The sequence below is a fragment of the Prosopis cineraria genome, unplaced genomic scaffold, assembly GCF_029017545.1.
Source record: "Prosopis cineraria cultivar Desert tree isolate PC_DT_omini unplaced genomic scaffold, ASM2901754v1 PC1, whole genome shotgun sequence".
Lineage (NCBI taxonomy): Eukaryota > Viridiplantae > Streptophyta > Magnoliopsida > Fabales > Fabaceae > Prosopis > Prosopis cineraria.
In genome coordinates this window covers 9,213,034-9,230,220 of record NW_026555332.1, presented here as the reverse complement: position 1 = coordinate 9,230,220, position 17,187 = coordinate 9,213,034, and the positions used below count along the sequence as shown (strand labels likewise).

General features: G+C 29.3%; 1 protein-coding gene across 1 annotated transcript; it reads left to right on the top strand.

The window, feature by feature from the left end:
* The first annotated feature begins 8,911 nt into the window (after window positions 1-8,911).
* On the top strand, window positions 8,912-14,580 carry LOC129305859 (protein RETARDED ROOT GROWTH-LIKE). Its single transcript, XM_054946025.1, has 7 exons — window positions 8,912-9,390; window positions 9,689-9,797; window positions 11,171-11,333; window positions 12,101-12,249; window positions 12,336-12,487; window positions 14,069-14,183; window positions 14,272-14,580. The coding sequence occupies exons 1-7, from the start codon at window positions 8,981-8,983 to the stop codon at window positions 14,407-14,409; spliced, it is 1,236 nt and encodes a 411-aa protein (XP_054802000.1). The 5' UTR covers window positions 8,912-8,980; the 3' UTR covers window positions 14,410-14,580.
* The last annotated feature ends 2,607 nt before the right edge of the window (window positions 14,581-17,187 follow it).

Here is a 17,187-nt window from a genome sequence, read left to right as displayed (position 1 = left end):
ACACGTAATAATTTTTGAATTTATTTATTGATGAATAATGACCAATGACCACATCGGCAAATAGACTAATGTCATAACAAACTTTGTTCAAAATAAGCAGCAGTCACTTTACAATTGATATCTATCATCCTCCTAAAGTAATCCAACTGTCCTTGTCCCAAAATATATATATATATATATATATATATAACTGTCCCATAATCAACACGTGGCTATTTTTAAAAAAATAATTGTAAGGTCCTAGCCCGGCTCAAAAGATGATAAGATCACAAAGCATGATTATTCCTAGATTGTTGCTCCTTTTTAATAACAAAAAATTACTTATCTTCGTCTTTATTCTTTACATATTGTAAAGCTTGATGGGTTCTCTATTCATCTACAGTTTTTTGATTAGTTAACCTCCGTCAAATTTTATTTTTTTTTCATGGTTATTTTTTTATGTTTTTATTTTTATATTATTAAGAGATGTTGAAAAAACCAAGGGCATATGATAGATTCATAATAAAAAAAATAGATAGTAAATAGGAGCTTTTTCATATACAGTCCATTTTATAAAACTAAACTCAATAAAGAATCTAACATTTGTTATATTTTACATTACAATCATTTTAATATTTAGTTGAGCTTTGTATGACAAAATTACCCTCTTTGCAAATAATGACCTTCTTTCAAATATATATATATATATATATATATGTATGTATGTATGTATGTATGTATGTATGTATGTATGTATGTATGTATGAAAACTTTCTCTCAAATACTCGAAAACAAAAAAATGTTTCATTTGACCCTCTTTCAAGAAAAGAGAGAGGGGGGGAGGGAGGGGGAGAGAGAGAGAGAGAGAGATTAAGCATCCCTATATTTACAATATTAAATGACGTTGATAAGTTTTCACTTATATAATTTATGGGTGATATACAATTGTATATGACTAATATATTATCATAAATCAAAAACATGAAAAAAAAACATAATCATTTGCGCAAAACAAATCAAATCCAATCTGCAAAAACTTTTGGACATCTTAATTTATTATAGAAAATCAAATACCTAAACTCATAAATTCCATTTTTCATAATAAGAAATGACGAGATTAAGCATTCTTATATTTACAAAATTATATGATGTTAATAAGTTTTCACTGATATGGTTTATCAGTGATATACAATTGTATATAATTGATATATTATCTTGGATCAAAAATACAAAAAAAACATAATCATTTGCCCAAAATAAATCAAACATAGTCTATAAAATTTTTTGGACATCTTAGCTTATCACAGAGAATTAAATACTCATCTACAATGAAAGTTTTGGGTTTACATTCATTTTCAAGCAGGGAAGCCTAGCAATTAGACTCATTTGCAAAGCCACAAAATTGAACTACTCATGTTGGGATGTCTCTTACAAAAGAGTATACTTGCTAGGTCAACAAAAAAACAATATGTAAATATTACCTTGATTCCTCCACCCACCAAGAAAGGGAATGAATTATTTTAAAAGGGGGAGAGATATGATGACCATGTGTATAGAGATTTAATTCAATTAATTAAAGGTTAAAATCATTTAGTTAATTATGAGAGATATATTTGTGAACTAGTTTATGCAAAACATTTTAATAATATATTTGTTATGTAGATAAAAAAGAAAAATCACCTTTAATTAATTTAGTGAATGGTCATGTTTCAAAATATTTAAAAACCTTATCCATAATTTATGAAAACTGTATTTTTCATGATCATTGAACCAATTTACACTAAAAAATAATAATTTGAAACCAACAATGTTAGGATTAAAGGATTAGAAATAAACTTTATAAAACTAAGGAACCAAATTAAAATTTTACATAAAGTTAAATGACTAAAAGTATATTTTAGACAAAAAACTAAAAAAAACTAATTGAATTATGAAATTAATTTTAAAGTTATATAATTATTTGATAAAAAAGTTTTTAATTTTATTTTTGAAATAAAAAATTCAAGGATTTTAACTTTCAATAATTAACATATTTAATTGTTCAAATTATGAGAAATCAACATAATTATGTAATTTTGTTGTTGCAATCTCGGGCCTGCATTTTTTGTTTTGTTTTAGCTGTAGTCTCTTATTTACTAGAGTTAATTGCTCCAATGATCATGAAAAATACAGTTTCCATAAATTATGGATAATGTTTTTGAATATTTTAAAATATGATCCATTCACAAAATCAGTAAGAGGTGATTCTTTCTTTTTATCCATAAAACAAATATATTATTAAAATGTTTTGCATAAACTAGTTCACAAATATATCTCCTATAACTAACTAAATAATTTTAACCTTTAAGTAACTAAATTAAATCTCTGTTCACATGTCCATCATATCTTTCTTCCTTTTAAAACAATTCCTTCCCTTTCTTGTTGGAAGGAGGAATCAAGATGATATTCATATATTATTTTTTTGTTGTCCTAGCAAGTGCACTCTTCTACAAGAGACATCCCAACATAAATAGTTCAATTTTGTGGCTCTGCAAATTAAATAAGTCTACTTGCTAGGCTTCCCTGCTCGAAGATGAATGTAAACCTAGAATTTTCATTGCAAAGGAGTATTTGATTCTTTGTAATAAGTTAACATATGTAAATTTTTTTTCGAACTATGTTTGATCTATTTTGGACAAATGATTATGTTATTTCTATATTTTTGATCCACAGTAGTATATCAATGTATATCATTGATAAATCATATCAGTAAAAATTTCTCAACACCATTTAATTTTATAGATATGGGAATGTGTAATCTCGTCATTTCTTATGATGAAAAATGAGATTTATTAGTTTATGTATTTGATTCTTTATGATAAACTAAGATGTTCATATAATTTTTTACATATCGTGTTTAATTTGTTTTGGGCAAATAATTGTGTTTTTTTTTCATATTTTTAATCTACGATAGTATATCAGTGATATAACACTGATAAACTATATCAGTAAAAACTTATCAACACTTTTTAATCTTGTAGATATGAGGATGCTTAATCTTGTTTTTTTTTTTGAAAGAGGATCAAATGAAGCTTTTTTCTATTTTTGAATATTTGAAAGAAAGTTTTCATACAAAAAAGTATTTAAAAAAAGGTCATTATTTGCAAAGAAAGTAGTTTTGTCATAATGTAAAATATAACAAATGTTATACTGTTTGTTGAGTTTAGTTCTATAAACTAGATTATATATGTAAAAGCTCCTATTTTTTGTACCAATCATTCTTATTTTTTAAAAAACTTAAATTTAATAAGTCAATATTTGAAAATAATTTGTCAATATTTAAAAAATTAATGTAAAAAAGTGTTGTAATGAAACTAACTGTACTAAGGCTAAAGGGCTAAAGATATATTTTATAAAATTAAAGAATCAAAATAAAACTTTACATAAAGTTAAATGATTAAAAGTACATTTTATCTTTTTGTTTTTGTTTTTATATGATTAGGAGAAGTTGAAAGAATGTAGATTAATTTTCCCTTAAATTCTAAAATAAAAATAAGTTGTTGTTTATATTTTTATATAAAAGTGTTGCTATTTATTTATTCTAAATACAAAAAATAGGTGCCCCAACATTAAACATATAATTATTTATATTTTTATTATTATAGTTAATAATTTTTAATTAGTTATACAATTCCATATTTCAAGTTCTAAACGTTATTACTTTGATAAAATTATCACATTAATATTAATTCAAATTTAACCTTTTTTTTTTTGTTGCTTCGATTGGTTTGAGGGTAATGAAGTGAGAGAGAGAGAGAGAGAGAGAGAGAGAGAGGATATTTGTATGAATTTATTTTTTTGTTAAAAAAATAAGAAGTGGAATTGTTTTTAATTGGCCTTCCTCACTCTTTCATTTTACATGTTCTCTTTATTAAAATTTTATAACGCTGCTTGTTTTTTCTTTCAAAATTTAAATCATTAAAATCTTCTCTCATTTATCCTTATTAATTTTAACTCTTTTAAACTAAATAAAGTATTAATATCCTTGTGCATCATGGGTATAAAATCTAGTTATAAAATTGAAAATGCCAAAAACTATTACTAATACAAAATACTATATTTCACGTCTGTTAAATTTTATTATGGCATCATTGTATGGGGTGAAACCGTGAAATAGAAATTATTAATTCGCATAAAATTGACGTAAAAATAGTAACATTAAATTACTATTTTGCACGAGTAAATGATACATGAGAGCCGAAAAACTTGGTGTGCCAATTTGTGATTGTATTTGGATTAATATATTATATTCAAATAGCTTATACTTAATTTGAATTTGCAGTCATCTAATTATTTACCCATTAATCTTTTTTTCTTATTTTCATGCACGAGACTTGTATTACATTCAAAAAACATGGCGTGATAATGGACTTAGTAGGACATGTTTGGTTTAGAGAAAACAAATTTGATTTAATGAAGATGAAAATAACTTTAGGAAATGAGATAGAGATAAGTGGGAAAAGATGATGTTTACAACTCTGGTCCTATTTATAATGCTTTTATTTATAACGTAGATAGAGAATATTTATTTTAATTTTATTTATAGGGCATCTCAATGATTATTATATATATTTTTACTCTTTTGCCTATATTCAATATTAGAGAGATCATTAAATGGTAGAGTGTTTTATTTTTAGAGTTGATATATTTAATAAAGGTAAAGTTAAAAATTTATTAAATTTTAATACAGTTAATCAGATTTGAGATTTTCTTAATTCTGGTGAAAATGTTTGAAGTGACTTATAAATAGAATTGGAAGAAGTAATATATATGAGAAGAAAATAAATAAAATAGTTTAGTAAAGTGATATTTGATATGGTGGGAATATGAGAGGAATTAAGATGAATAAACACAAAAAGACATAAATGCCCATAACAGTGGAAAGAACAAAAATGACTTAGAGGGGCAATGGATTTTGACAGCATAGGTAATTTTGATATGTAATTATTTATCATAATTAACTTCTGGCATCTATGGTAACTTTCAATAAGCTTTCAGACATAATTATCACTTCCTTGTCTCCATCCCCCTCACCTTGTACTATATACCCCACTTCCCTCGTCCCATTTCCCATTCCCAGATTTTTTCTGGCTCACAAACACAAGTAACTCCTCCTAATCAAGCTAATTCCCATGCTATATACATCTTTCCAATCATATCATCATTAAATACATTATAAAAGTATTTTAATAATGATAATTAAAATTTTATTGTAATTTTTTTTCAAAATAAGTGATAAATGAAGTAGGAGAATAGTTAAAAAAATAATTATTAAAACAACATAATGTCATATATTTTGGATCAAATAATATTTCTAAAAGATATTTTATATTATGGTCTAGAGGAAGTATAATACTTCTTTCACCCTTTATTAAAGAGAACATCATCATGTCTTCTTCAAGTTAATTATAAAAAGCTATAAAAATTATAGGGGTAAAAATGAAACATCATTTGATATCTAGATGGGGCATATTAAATTTTTCTAAAAAGTTTATATAATTATACATGCTTTGTAATCTAATATTTTTTTTAAATCATGAAATTAATTTTTAAAAATTCAGCATGATAAATCTTAAAAGTTTTAAATTAACAATTTTGTTATTTAATAGTTAGCCCTCCTAAGTAGTTAGGCTGGTTTTGCCCCTGCAGCAAACCAAACATGCTGCACATGATTTCATGCATTTCCATTGGAGAGACTTCTGAAAAAAATTGCAAACCACCAAAATCACAGTTGCTATGAAATGCATTATGTTGCAAATAGAGATTTTAGATCTTGCCCTTGAAAAAGGTGACTACATGTAGTGCTGGATCATACCTCAAACAATAGCAGTAGAACTAGCCTCCCAATTTTCTAAAAAATAATTAGTCTCTCCTGACTTTATTATAATGCACATCTATTTCACTAGAATTAAGAAAATATGATTAAATTATTAACTTTGTTTAAAAATAAAATAAACTTCTAATTTTATTCAGATTTAAATGAAAATTTTCAAATATACACTACATTCTCTTTAATAATTAATGAGTTTAAATATAGTTTAAATATTCTCTCAATTATCTTATATTAGGAACAAAAAAAAAATCCTTCTAAATGGCCCTCTATAATGGGGACCGAAGGAAGTATTATAATATATTTGTCTCAATTTATAAGACACATATTAATAAATCTCATTAAATACAATTGATAACTTTACATTTTCAAAAAAAGAATATAAATTTTTTAAAAATGTCATTCATTTAATACCATTTGTGAAAAAATAATAAAAAGAGAGAATATAATGGGAATAGTAATATTGAAAAAGCATACTTGCTCCGTTCAAAAATATAAAGAATTTTTTGAGGAGTTAAATGTTAAAAAATGTAAAGCATTTTTAGTTTTTGAGGATGTAATCATTGCCTTTTTTTAAAAGTATCCCTATTAATAACGACTTTATATTTATTGTAAAGTGTTTAATAAGGATAAATATAAAATGATATGGTTAGTTGAAAAGTAGGTAACTACTTTATTAGGGGTGAGATTCGGTTAAAAATGCCTTACATTTTTGAACGAAGAGAGTAAGTAATAAAATCTTATTTTTGTTGAAGTGACTTATATTTTGAAACTGAATATTTTTCAAAAGCATCTTATAAATTAAGACGGGAAGAGTATATAGTTAATTAAAATTTATATTTTCAATATATTAATTGAATATATATTAAATTAATTGATACTATAAAAATACATAACAGAAAAAATAACAAAAAATTGTTGATCAAAAAACAGAAAAAAACAATTGTTTCCAAATCTCGATTCCTCACATCCACTAGCCCTCTCTTTTCCTTCTCATTACTAAGTAATAGGTTTAACAAACTTCTCTAAAGCTTATTACTACTTTTCAAAGCTCCTTTCTTGAAGGTAGATTGATCTTTGATAACATTTTGCTGACTAATATTGATATTATGCACCAAATTTACATTGCCAAAACTAGCAGAAAGAAACTGACGGCTCTAAAAATTGATTTGTTCAAAGGCATCTGACACGTGTTATGGAATTTTTTGACTACTATTTTGCAAAAGGAAGGATTTTCCAACACAATGGATCAGTCTCATCATGGAATGCATCTCTAAAGTTCAATACATCAACTCAGTTTCAATGAAATGCTCTCTTCCCCCATAATTTCAAGTAGAGATATGAGAGGTGATCCTCTTTCTCCTTACTTTTTATATTTTACCATCTAATGTGATCTTTTGTCTAATTAACAAATATGAATTAATTTCTTAATAAATAGAAAGGAATCAAGATTTGTAAAGATGCTTAGGCAATTTATCGTTGCTTTATGCAAATGATTCCATCTTCTTCTTCTTCTTCCTTTTTTTTGGAGGATTTTGAGCAATCTTCATTTATTTATTTATTTGTGAAGGAGGTTTTAGAATCATTTTATTGATAGTCTATTAAGAAATAAACAAAAAGAAAATCTACTATTATCTTTTAGTCCTAATAATGTACCTCATGCATTGAAACTCAAGCTTGCTAGTATCTTGGGCATTGATTTCTCCAATAGATGTTGGTAGAGATAAGTAACTGGTTTATCAACAAATAAAGGATTTGATAAGTAAGAGAATTTGTGCTTGGAAATCTAAACTGATATACCAAGCTTCAAGGTTAGCTTACTAAATCTATTATTTTAACAGCTAATATCTTTGTGCCAGTGTGTTAAGCTTCTAAAGAAATTATTTGATTCACAATGCTTTGGTTTTTTTTTTGGGGCTTGGGATCTATTAGTGATCATAAAAAGATACATCTTAGGGAGAGAATCTTGAATGCCCTTGATCATGTTCTTTGTTGCACTCCACTACTTGAAGTATATATACAGATGTTAACTCTTCACTGCTGATCAAAAAGTCTCACAACTCTTGCTATTTTTGGAAAGGAATATATGAAGGTGCTGAGATTATTACTACTAGAAAACTCAATTATTGGAGCATTAAAGATGGTTCCAATATTCCAATCAACCACCCAAAATGGTGGCCTAAGCACCAAGTAGCCATTCAACCTTATCAACAAGTCAATACTTTTGGCTGATCTAATCTCACTTCAACCTAGTGGATTGAGGCCTTTTTGTTGGAACAAGAACTTGGTTCAAAAGCTTCATAGACCTTCTATTGCAATTAATATTCTCATCACCACACCAATTTCCATTTCATATCAAAAATATTATTGAATCTAGGCTAGTAATGAAAAATTTTCCTATCAAGTTAAGGATGGTTCTTCATTTGGAAATTGACTCAAAGACCTTTTCTTGTCAATGACATCTTGCATCTTCATCATCACTTGAATGTTTCAATCTAATGCCTCTTTGGATGTCAAAGAAGAAATGTTGGAGCATATTTTTAGGCAATGCAGTTATGTCAAAGTTTTTTAATGTGGTTGTGTCTCGATTAAGTTAATAGGATTTTCATAATATAATATTTACAATTAGTCAGATTATAAAAGATTTTGACCACCTAATTCATGAATGAGGAATTTTGGCAGCTTATCACTAACATCATACTTTTTCTTAACATGATTTAATGAAAAAAAAATTCAGTTTAATATCATGGAATCATCATATAACCTTCTTGAGTTGCTAGTGAATTTAATGGTTAAAATTCTAAATCATTAGCCTAAATATAAATTAGATGGTTCATCATTTAAGATGGAAGCTTTCTTTCTGTCTTGAACACCAAGTAAGGATTATTGGGCAACAAGATTCATCATATTAATTATCAGAAATTAAAAATATAATACTGGCACGTGTCATGATCTCAAGGATTTAGACAAGTTGAACGGCTCAGATTGTTTGCTTGCATCGGGTGGAGTCATTGGCGTGACCGCCGGTGATCCTGATCCCTAAATGCCTGGAACCTGAGACAGAGGCAACAGAACAAAATTGGCGAACGCACACTTCAGTGAGAGTCGCACTCGTTCTGTGAAACCAAGAAGATGTGGCGCACGTTAGACGCCCACCTCAGGACTCTGCGACTTCCTTCTTCGCTCTCTTCCTCAACACTGACTTCTCCATATTCTTCTGCTTCGTTCTGTACAATTCTCTCTCAATCACGCAGGCTCAAGCCTCAAACCCTTATTCCTCCCAAACCTCAATCTTCTTTATCTTTTCTCAGAAGCTACGTATCCTTCGCTGACACTTCCGTTTCGCCTATTCCGGTGACCCGAAATTTCGGGTCGGGTATCAGTTTGCTGGTCGTGCGGTGCGTTTCTTCGGTCAGTTCCGTTAATAACTTGACCTGGAATGACTCCGTTTCTTGCTCTGAGGTTGCCGACGGCGACGATGGAGGCATTGCGGAGGATACGAAACTTCATATTCCTGTCAAGGCTTATTTCTTTTCCACCAGGTGTGAAATTCTCTTTTGGAAGTGGATGAAACTGGTTTTGTTCTCTTGGTTTTTCTTTATATCTGTTAATTGTTAATTTAATTTGAAATTAAATTATACTTTTCTTTTCTTAGTATGCTTCAATAGAATGTAGAACAATGTACAAAATTTCTTGGATGTTTATCTGATATGAAAAAACATCTTTAGAGCGAACAAATATGAGAAATAGACCCTAGAAAGTGAGTTCATGAAGTGATTGAACAATGTAATTGCCTCCTGATTATATATATAAATCTCACTTGCCTTTCCACGGATGTAGTGTTGATTTAAAAAGCTTGGTGGATCAGAACAAACCAAATTTTGTCCCGCCATCATCACGGATGACTAATTACGTTGTTTTCAAGTTTGGCAATCTTTTGGATTCCAGGGTATGTATCACTCGAGCTATGCTTTTGAGTATGTTTAGTGGAAAAATATTTGTATTGAATGTTATGCAAGTTAAAGGATTTAAAATAATATAAACTTTTCATTATGTAGAAGCGGGAAATGGTTTGTCAAATGACTTTTCTTGTGTACTTCCCCAACTTCCTTGAACTTAATTTTCATCATTTCTTGTATCAAGATTTATAGGCATGCATTTGTTACTTTAGGAAGAAGGTCAAATTTCTTATGTGTGAAGATTATGTTATATGTGGTCACTTATGCATGACTCCTTAGTTCGTCTTTATTCTCAGCAATTAAAAAGTTGTTGACGTTTTGAGGAAATATTCAATAAACCCCATATTGAGTGGGTTTAGTATATGCTAGAAGTAAGAGATAATTTTTGCCGTTACTTTTGATGGTACAGGACAAAGGCACCAAGTATGAAGACCCAACTATATATAATACAAGTATTCTATTCTGTACTTAATCAGCCTCCCTTTTGTACTTGTTCCATGTGCACGTTGTTTGTAGAGCGATAGTCAAGCTGTACTACTTAAAGAACTAAAGGGTGAAACATATAGGGCTCTGTATGATGTTGGGATTGAAAGAACCAAAAAATAACATTTGTTGTGGGGACTCGTTCTGCAATAATGTTAGCTGGTTAGAAATATTGATTTTGTTAACCTTAAGCTCATAATTTGTTAAACAAAATGGTGGATTGTGGTTCATACTCCGCAAGAATTTCTGAGTTCTCGTGGTTAAATTAGTCTCACCTAATGCCTTCAGATGGCAAATCTGAGTGCTCTTTCTTATGGAATGTAGACAATGCATTTGTTTCTTTGCGTTTTACTTGCTTGAGCTTTTGCTTGTACAGTAGTTATTCTGTTAGCTAGAAGACTAATGCTCTAGATTGGCATCATTGACTGAACTATTTGTTGTGGCATATGAAAAGTTATTCAATTTCATGTAGTGAAATTATAATATTAATATTGGAGCATGTAGCTTGATCAATTTGACTGAGTTAGAGAATTTGAACTCCAGTTCTCAGATAGTAGGATTTGGTTAATAAGCCCAATTTGATTTTTTTAATAAATAAAAAAATAAAGAAATCTATATTCCAGTGTTGCTTATGATTTTCTTTTCTTTTCTTTTTTTTTTTTTAAATTTCCTTGTCTTGATAGTTATTAGATGTGAGAAAAGGTTTTCATCTGGCTGTGAAAAATATATTGATAGGATAATTAATATTAATACTTACATCCTATGGGATGATTTAGAGGAATTGTATTCCTTGTACTGCTCTGATTTTCACCAGCCAGAATCAGCTGTGAATACTTAGTCATAATACACAGCAATAAATAATGATCATCTTTGGTTCCAGGTTCCAGGTGCTTCCTGCTTGAGTGGAAGCAACTGTTATTACATGGTTGTTTTCCAATATGGCTCAATCGTCTTGTTTAATGTCCCTGAGAATGAGGTCGATGGTTATCTTAAAATTGTTGAAAGACATGCTTCTGGCTTGCTTCCTGAAATGAGAAAGGATGGTGAGCTCTTGTATCTAAATATTTATTTGATTGTTTCATAAAAATCTCTGAACAATGTTATTCGTCTATTTTACTAGGTTGTCCTTTTAAATGGCTTTTCAAATATCTGCAAAAAGATAGGAGCAGTGAATGTTACTTCAGCAAGTTCTTGGAAATGTATTTCACGAGGATATTTGTCTTTTAGGCTTCTAGTCTCTTTGAAACTGGGTGGATTGAAAGGAAAAATTGACAATATTTGGGTGGGAAATATCTGAGTTATTTGAATCATAATCTTGTCTCTGTTGATGTTGAATGTTGATTTTATTATCTTCATGATTCAACCATCCGTAATTCTTATCATTGAAAATCCCAATTTCCATTGGTCATTTGGAAGTTCTGTTTTATCAGAAACTTTAATGATAGAGCAAGCTGTTTGCTGCTCAATGTTAAAATTGTTTTTGCTATTACGATTGGTATTAGCAGCACCAACAGACGTAGCTTATTCAGTTACAAACTACTTATGTCTTGCATCACGTTTATTAGGAGGATAAAAACATTACAGTTATCAGTTATGGACAATGAAGATTTCTTATATCCTAGCAAATTTCTGTAGTGAAAAAAATATGGCACTTTCTTTAAGTTTTTCTCAATATGCCATTTTACTTTAAGAACATTTATGGACTCTAATATCAAGTCTGTAAAATTCTTTTTTTTTTTTTGGAGGACATCTGACAGGTTTAAAAATATGATTAACATTATGTATAATTTTTCTTTCCCAAAATATGTAGAGTATGAAGTAAGAGAAAAACCTGCTTTAAGTACATGGATGCAAGGTGGGCTGGATTACATAACGTTACAGTACTTGAATGTTGATGGGATCCGTACTATTGGTAGCGTTCTTGGTCAAAGTATTGCACTTGACTATTATGGAAGACAGGTATGTTCATCTCATGTTGCAATTTTTGATGTGTGGATTTGCTGTTGACATTCCTCTAACCTCAGCCCCAAAAACTTCTATGCTAGGTTGATGGAATGGTTGCAGAATTTACTGACATAAACCGAGAGATGGAAATGACGGGAAAATTTAAAATGCAGAGGAAAAAGCTATTCCAGTTGGTGGGAAAGGCAAATTCAAATCTTGCTGATGTAATTCTTAAGCTTGGGCTATTTGAGAGGTAATTCTTTTGTTCGTCGGCCATAAATGGGGAAGTTTGGAAGTTTACTATTTTCAAATAGTAGAGATACAATTCCTATCTGGCCAAAAAAAAAAAAAAAGGTTCAAAACAATTCCCAAGCTGTGAATAACTTTTAAGGAAGCGAATCGATTTCTAGGAAAAAATACTATTGCTGTAATGGTTTGGTTTAAATTGGGTTGTAAGATGCAGAATATGAGAAGCATAGAAAGACCAAATGAAGGGTAAATAGAAATGGTAATGAGACAGGCCCTGGAGTAGCTAAGGAAGTACGAAAATATGAACATGTTGATTACATCTTATTAACCAAAAGTAGATGAGGCTTCATGGGCCCTTTTAATACAAGAACCCAGTATAATTCTAGTTCCTTGCTTCATCATAATGAAGCAAACTTATTAGTTAACCTGAACCATAAGTTACTCCAAACCTTCAATACGAGGACCCCATTTCCTCCAATCAATTTATGGGACCAGTATTACAGAATTACGAAGTTGATAAAATATATTAAAATAAACACCTAATAGTTCTTGTTCAAAATCGTGGATATTGGTCCTCATCTTGGCATCAGATAGGAGTTGATTTTCTTGTATTTATTGTTGACTTCCTCGTTTCATTCTGCTTCATAGTTTTCACTGCTTATCATGCATTTGAAATTTCGTCCTGTGTTGCTGATTTTCTGGCTGATCTTGTGGCCATGTTTCCCTTTTTGCCTTCCCTGCCATGAATAATTGTGTAATAAGAGGCATCACACTCTGATTTTATCAAGTTCTGAGCTATCAATATACCAATATCAATATAGAATATAAAATGTTTAGTTAGTTGCATCATTTACTAGTCATGAACAATGCAACTTATTGCTTAGATTCCACGCATTGCATGGGAAAACGTCATACTTTTTTAATAATACTAATGCATATTCAATCAAATCATAATTATTTCAAACATCATTGTAATACTGTTTTCATGAATTACTTATTAATCTAATTAATCATGTCATCCGTTGCAAACATCCTAATTATTCTCTGACTTGAAGGACAATGGCCAATAACATGAGAAGTTATACTCCCTTGTATTTCTGTTTTCTTTCTTTCTCTGAATGTGCCTCCTTTTTTCCTTTCATGCGAAGGTAGAAAATTTTCTTTTCCTTTGTTTTTTGTGAAACAAATTACGAAGGAACTTAAGCTCTTTGTGCCTCTCTCATTACACGGCCATCTTCTCACATGAGAATCCAACTTCAAGCACCTCGTTCCGTGTTGATTATATTTATTTGATCCTTTAGCTTTACGAGAACTTTTGGTATGGTACATTTGGTTTTTACTTCTCAATTTTTAGTGGTTGATCTTATTCCTCAAGTGTGATTAAAAAAAAAAATTGAACAAATACATTCAAATGGATATTATAAAAATTAAACAAATACAAACTTAAATAGCGTTGCTATATATTCAAACTTATTGACTGGTGTTGATCTTCCTATGATTATCATTGTTCAAGGCTATATTTAGCAGCAGAGTAAATTGTAATGTGTGTCAATTCAACTGAGAACTATTTGAATGGTTTCAACAGATCAGATATTGCTTGGAAAGACGCCAAATATGCTCAGATATGGGAGTATCTCAGGGATGAATTTGAGCTAACTCAGAGATTTGCGAGTCTTGATTTTAAGTTGAAGTTTGTGGAGGTGAGTTTTCTATCTTGATAGACTTGCAGATCTTTTCTTTCATTCATAGATTTGCAAACTAACTCCCATGCCGTTTTTGATCTTGCAGCACAATATTCGATTTCTTCAAGAAATTCTTCAAAATAGGAAATCAGATTTTCTAGAGTGGCTCATCATTGCATTGATTGGTGTGGAAATTCTTCTCTCTCTCTATGATATTTTCCACCGCTCCACCCAGAATCTCTAGCCTTTGTTCCTTAAGTTGACATGAAAATTGAAAAATGACATGCTTTCAAGAAAGATGTAGCAGTAGCTGTTTTCCATTTTGCTCAAACACTGATTGCTTATCATACCAATACAATTTTGTATCCTGTGTATATATATGATATATCTGTTCTAGCCTTTTTCTTTGTTTCAATTGTACTATTCATTGTGTAATATAACTCTCTCAAATGGGTAAAATTCTTCTAAAGTCTACTTGTTCGTGTAATTGGATTTTGGGACGCAACTTGTGAGGTGTCTAGTGGACAAAATTTTGTTTAAAAATAATATATAGTTTCTGTACACTAGCTTACTTGAGAGCCTATTAATCTATTATTTATCAATGTGAATTGTTCTCAGTAATCATGAGTTAGTTTGAAAAGGGTGATGTTTCTTTTTTTTAAAATAAAAAAGGTTAATGCTTTATTTTTTACTATTTCCTTTCATGGGGGGGAGATTGAACTGACGATTTCCTTATCCCCACTTAGGCAATGATCTGAGGTTGGGGCAAATTTTTAATTTCACTTCTAAAATTTCAGTTTGCATTTCATCCTAATGAAAGAGGTTATAATAGTATGTTGCTTTAGCAAAAGGTTGTGAATACAAATGATTTTGAAATATAATTGTATCTTGCTTTAGCATCAGGTTGTGAATACAAATGATTTTGAAAGAATGATGTAGTGTTTGGGACCTAATCTGAATTTAGATTTGGGAAAGTTTAACGTGACTTTAGGCACTAGATTGCATGTCAAACAAAAGAAAGTTTGGTAGTCTGAAAAGGATAAAAAAATTAAAAAAGCATGACAAAAAAGTTTGATTTGAATTAGTTTGCTTGGTTTTAAAATTTTAAAAAGCAAGCGATAGTCAAATTTAAAAGATTTTAAAATTTTAAAAAGCAAGCGATAGTCAAATTTAAAAGAGAGAATAACACTTTCTTTTCATTGTCGGTTGCTAAACAAGACATTGTTATTGTGGGCGCTCGATCTACTTGTCTATTTCTCTCATTACATTATCATGTGGTTGCTACAAATAATTAATTTACGTCAACATCACACTCTATTTTCTTAATTAGAGGGCAGGCATTAATAGCCTAAGGTTATAAGTGGGATTAAATATGTGACTTCTTACCTACAAAAAAAGTCCATACGCTACTAGATTATACAGCTATTGGCGCACACATCATACTCTATCTTCAACCTTGTTGCAGGAAAAGGGGGGGATGAACTCAAACCCATCCCAGATCCCATAGTGTCATAGTATCTTTCTTCCCAAGAAACCTAAAGCAAAGCCCTGTTTTAAAAGCAAAAACACAAAAACTTGGTTTATTTGTCCATTTAGAAAGCCCCTAATCTTGATACGCCCTCTGCCTTATTTGTAGAACACCTTTTAAAAATAATTTTTTGACCACAATGTATGACATTTTATAATAATTAAACTACTTTTTTTAATTTTATCTTTTTTTGATTAGCGTGAAGGCATTTAATGTTGTTGTATTATTATTTAAAACCAAAGATAAAAATAAAAGATCATTTTTCATGATATTAGGGAAAAAAAACTAAATTTTCTTAATATGTATGAAATGGCTAAAAATGTCTTACAATAAGAACCAGAGGGAATGTGTGTATGTGAAAGAGAACATGTTCTCATTTGATGGACATATTATTGTGCTTCTTATTTGTTGGGACAACAAAAGTTAGATTTTAAAATATTAAATTAATGACAGTTAGATTTTCAACAAAAATATTTAAAAAACTTGTTAAAAATATCAATTTAGATATACAATTGTAAACTTGGGGATTTCTATTATAGATAAGATATTTAAATTTCAAATTTCATTTTTAGATTATAATAGAAATTTCTATTTATAATTGTCTATATTAATATTTATAACTTATTTTTTTAAGAGTTTGTTGAAAATATAACTATCATTAATTTAATTTCTGGACCTAAAAATCATTTTCTTTTATTTTTTTATCTAGTTAAATAGTACTCTCTTTTGTCCTATTTGTAGGGTAAAGAGAAGATTTTTTTGGATCATATTTTTAAATCATCTCATTAAATTTTTAATACAAATTTTCTTGTTTACTCTCCATTAAATGTTAGAGAGGGAAAATATATTGTTAAATTATGTATATTTAATATTCATAAAGTTGAAAGTTTATTAATTTTTTTAAATAGAGTTAATAAATTTTTAATTTTTTTTTTGCTTCTAGTAGAACATATTGGAAATGATCTATAAATAAGATTAGGAAGTATATATCTCATGTTAAGCTCTGTACAAAGCACAAAACTCTTAGGATTGTTATTTATTATATATATGTGTGTGATTTTAATGTTGTTTTCTTGACTTATCTATTCATATTTTACAAGATTGTAAGGATGTTAAGGAGGTTTGGGAAAAATTAGTCAATCCTTCTTAGCATAATATTCTTTTCTCTCTTTATGTGTAGGACTAGATAATTTAAAATGCTAAAAATGAAGTTGGAAGCATGTTTGCTAAAAGATTACCCTGATAAAAACTTTTTGTCCAAGCTTGTTAAAACATATGAAAAGCTAGATGCAAGAAAGTTTACTCTAAAGATACTAACTTGGACAATGACATTGCTTTCTCCTACACCCAACAAATTATCAATGACCTAAAGCTTCAATCCAAACCCAACCTTTTGAGCAAAATTGACATCAGACATGAAGTTAGATGGAATCCACCAAATCTTAGGTGGGCTAGACTTGATGTTGATAGCCTGGTCAATCATAATGGCGTTGT

Excerpts from the sequence above, each read along its gene's own strand:
- LOC129305859 (XM_054946025.1), top strand. The coding sequence starts at position 8,981 with ATGTGGCGCACGTTAGACGCCCACCTCAGGACTCTGCGACTTCCTTCT. Across the intron at positions 9,798-11,170 it reads GCAATCTTTTGGATTCCAGG|GTTCCAGGTGCTTCCTGCTT; the intron begins GTATGTATCACT and ends CTTTGGTTCCAG. Across the intron at positions 11,334-12,100 it reads TCCTGAAATGAGAAAGGATG|AGTATGAAGTAAGAGAAAAA; the intron begins GTGAGCTCTTGT and ends CAAAATATGTAG.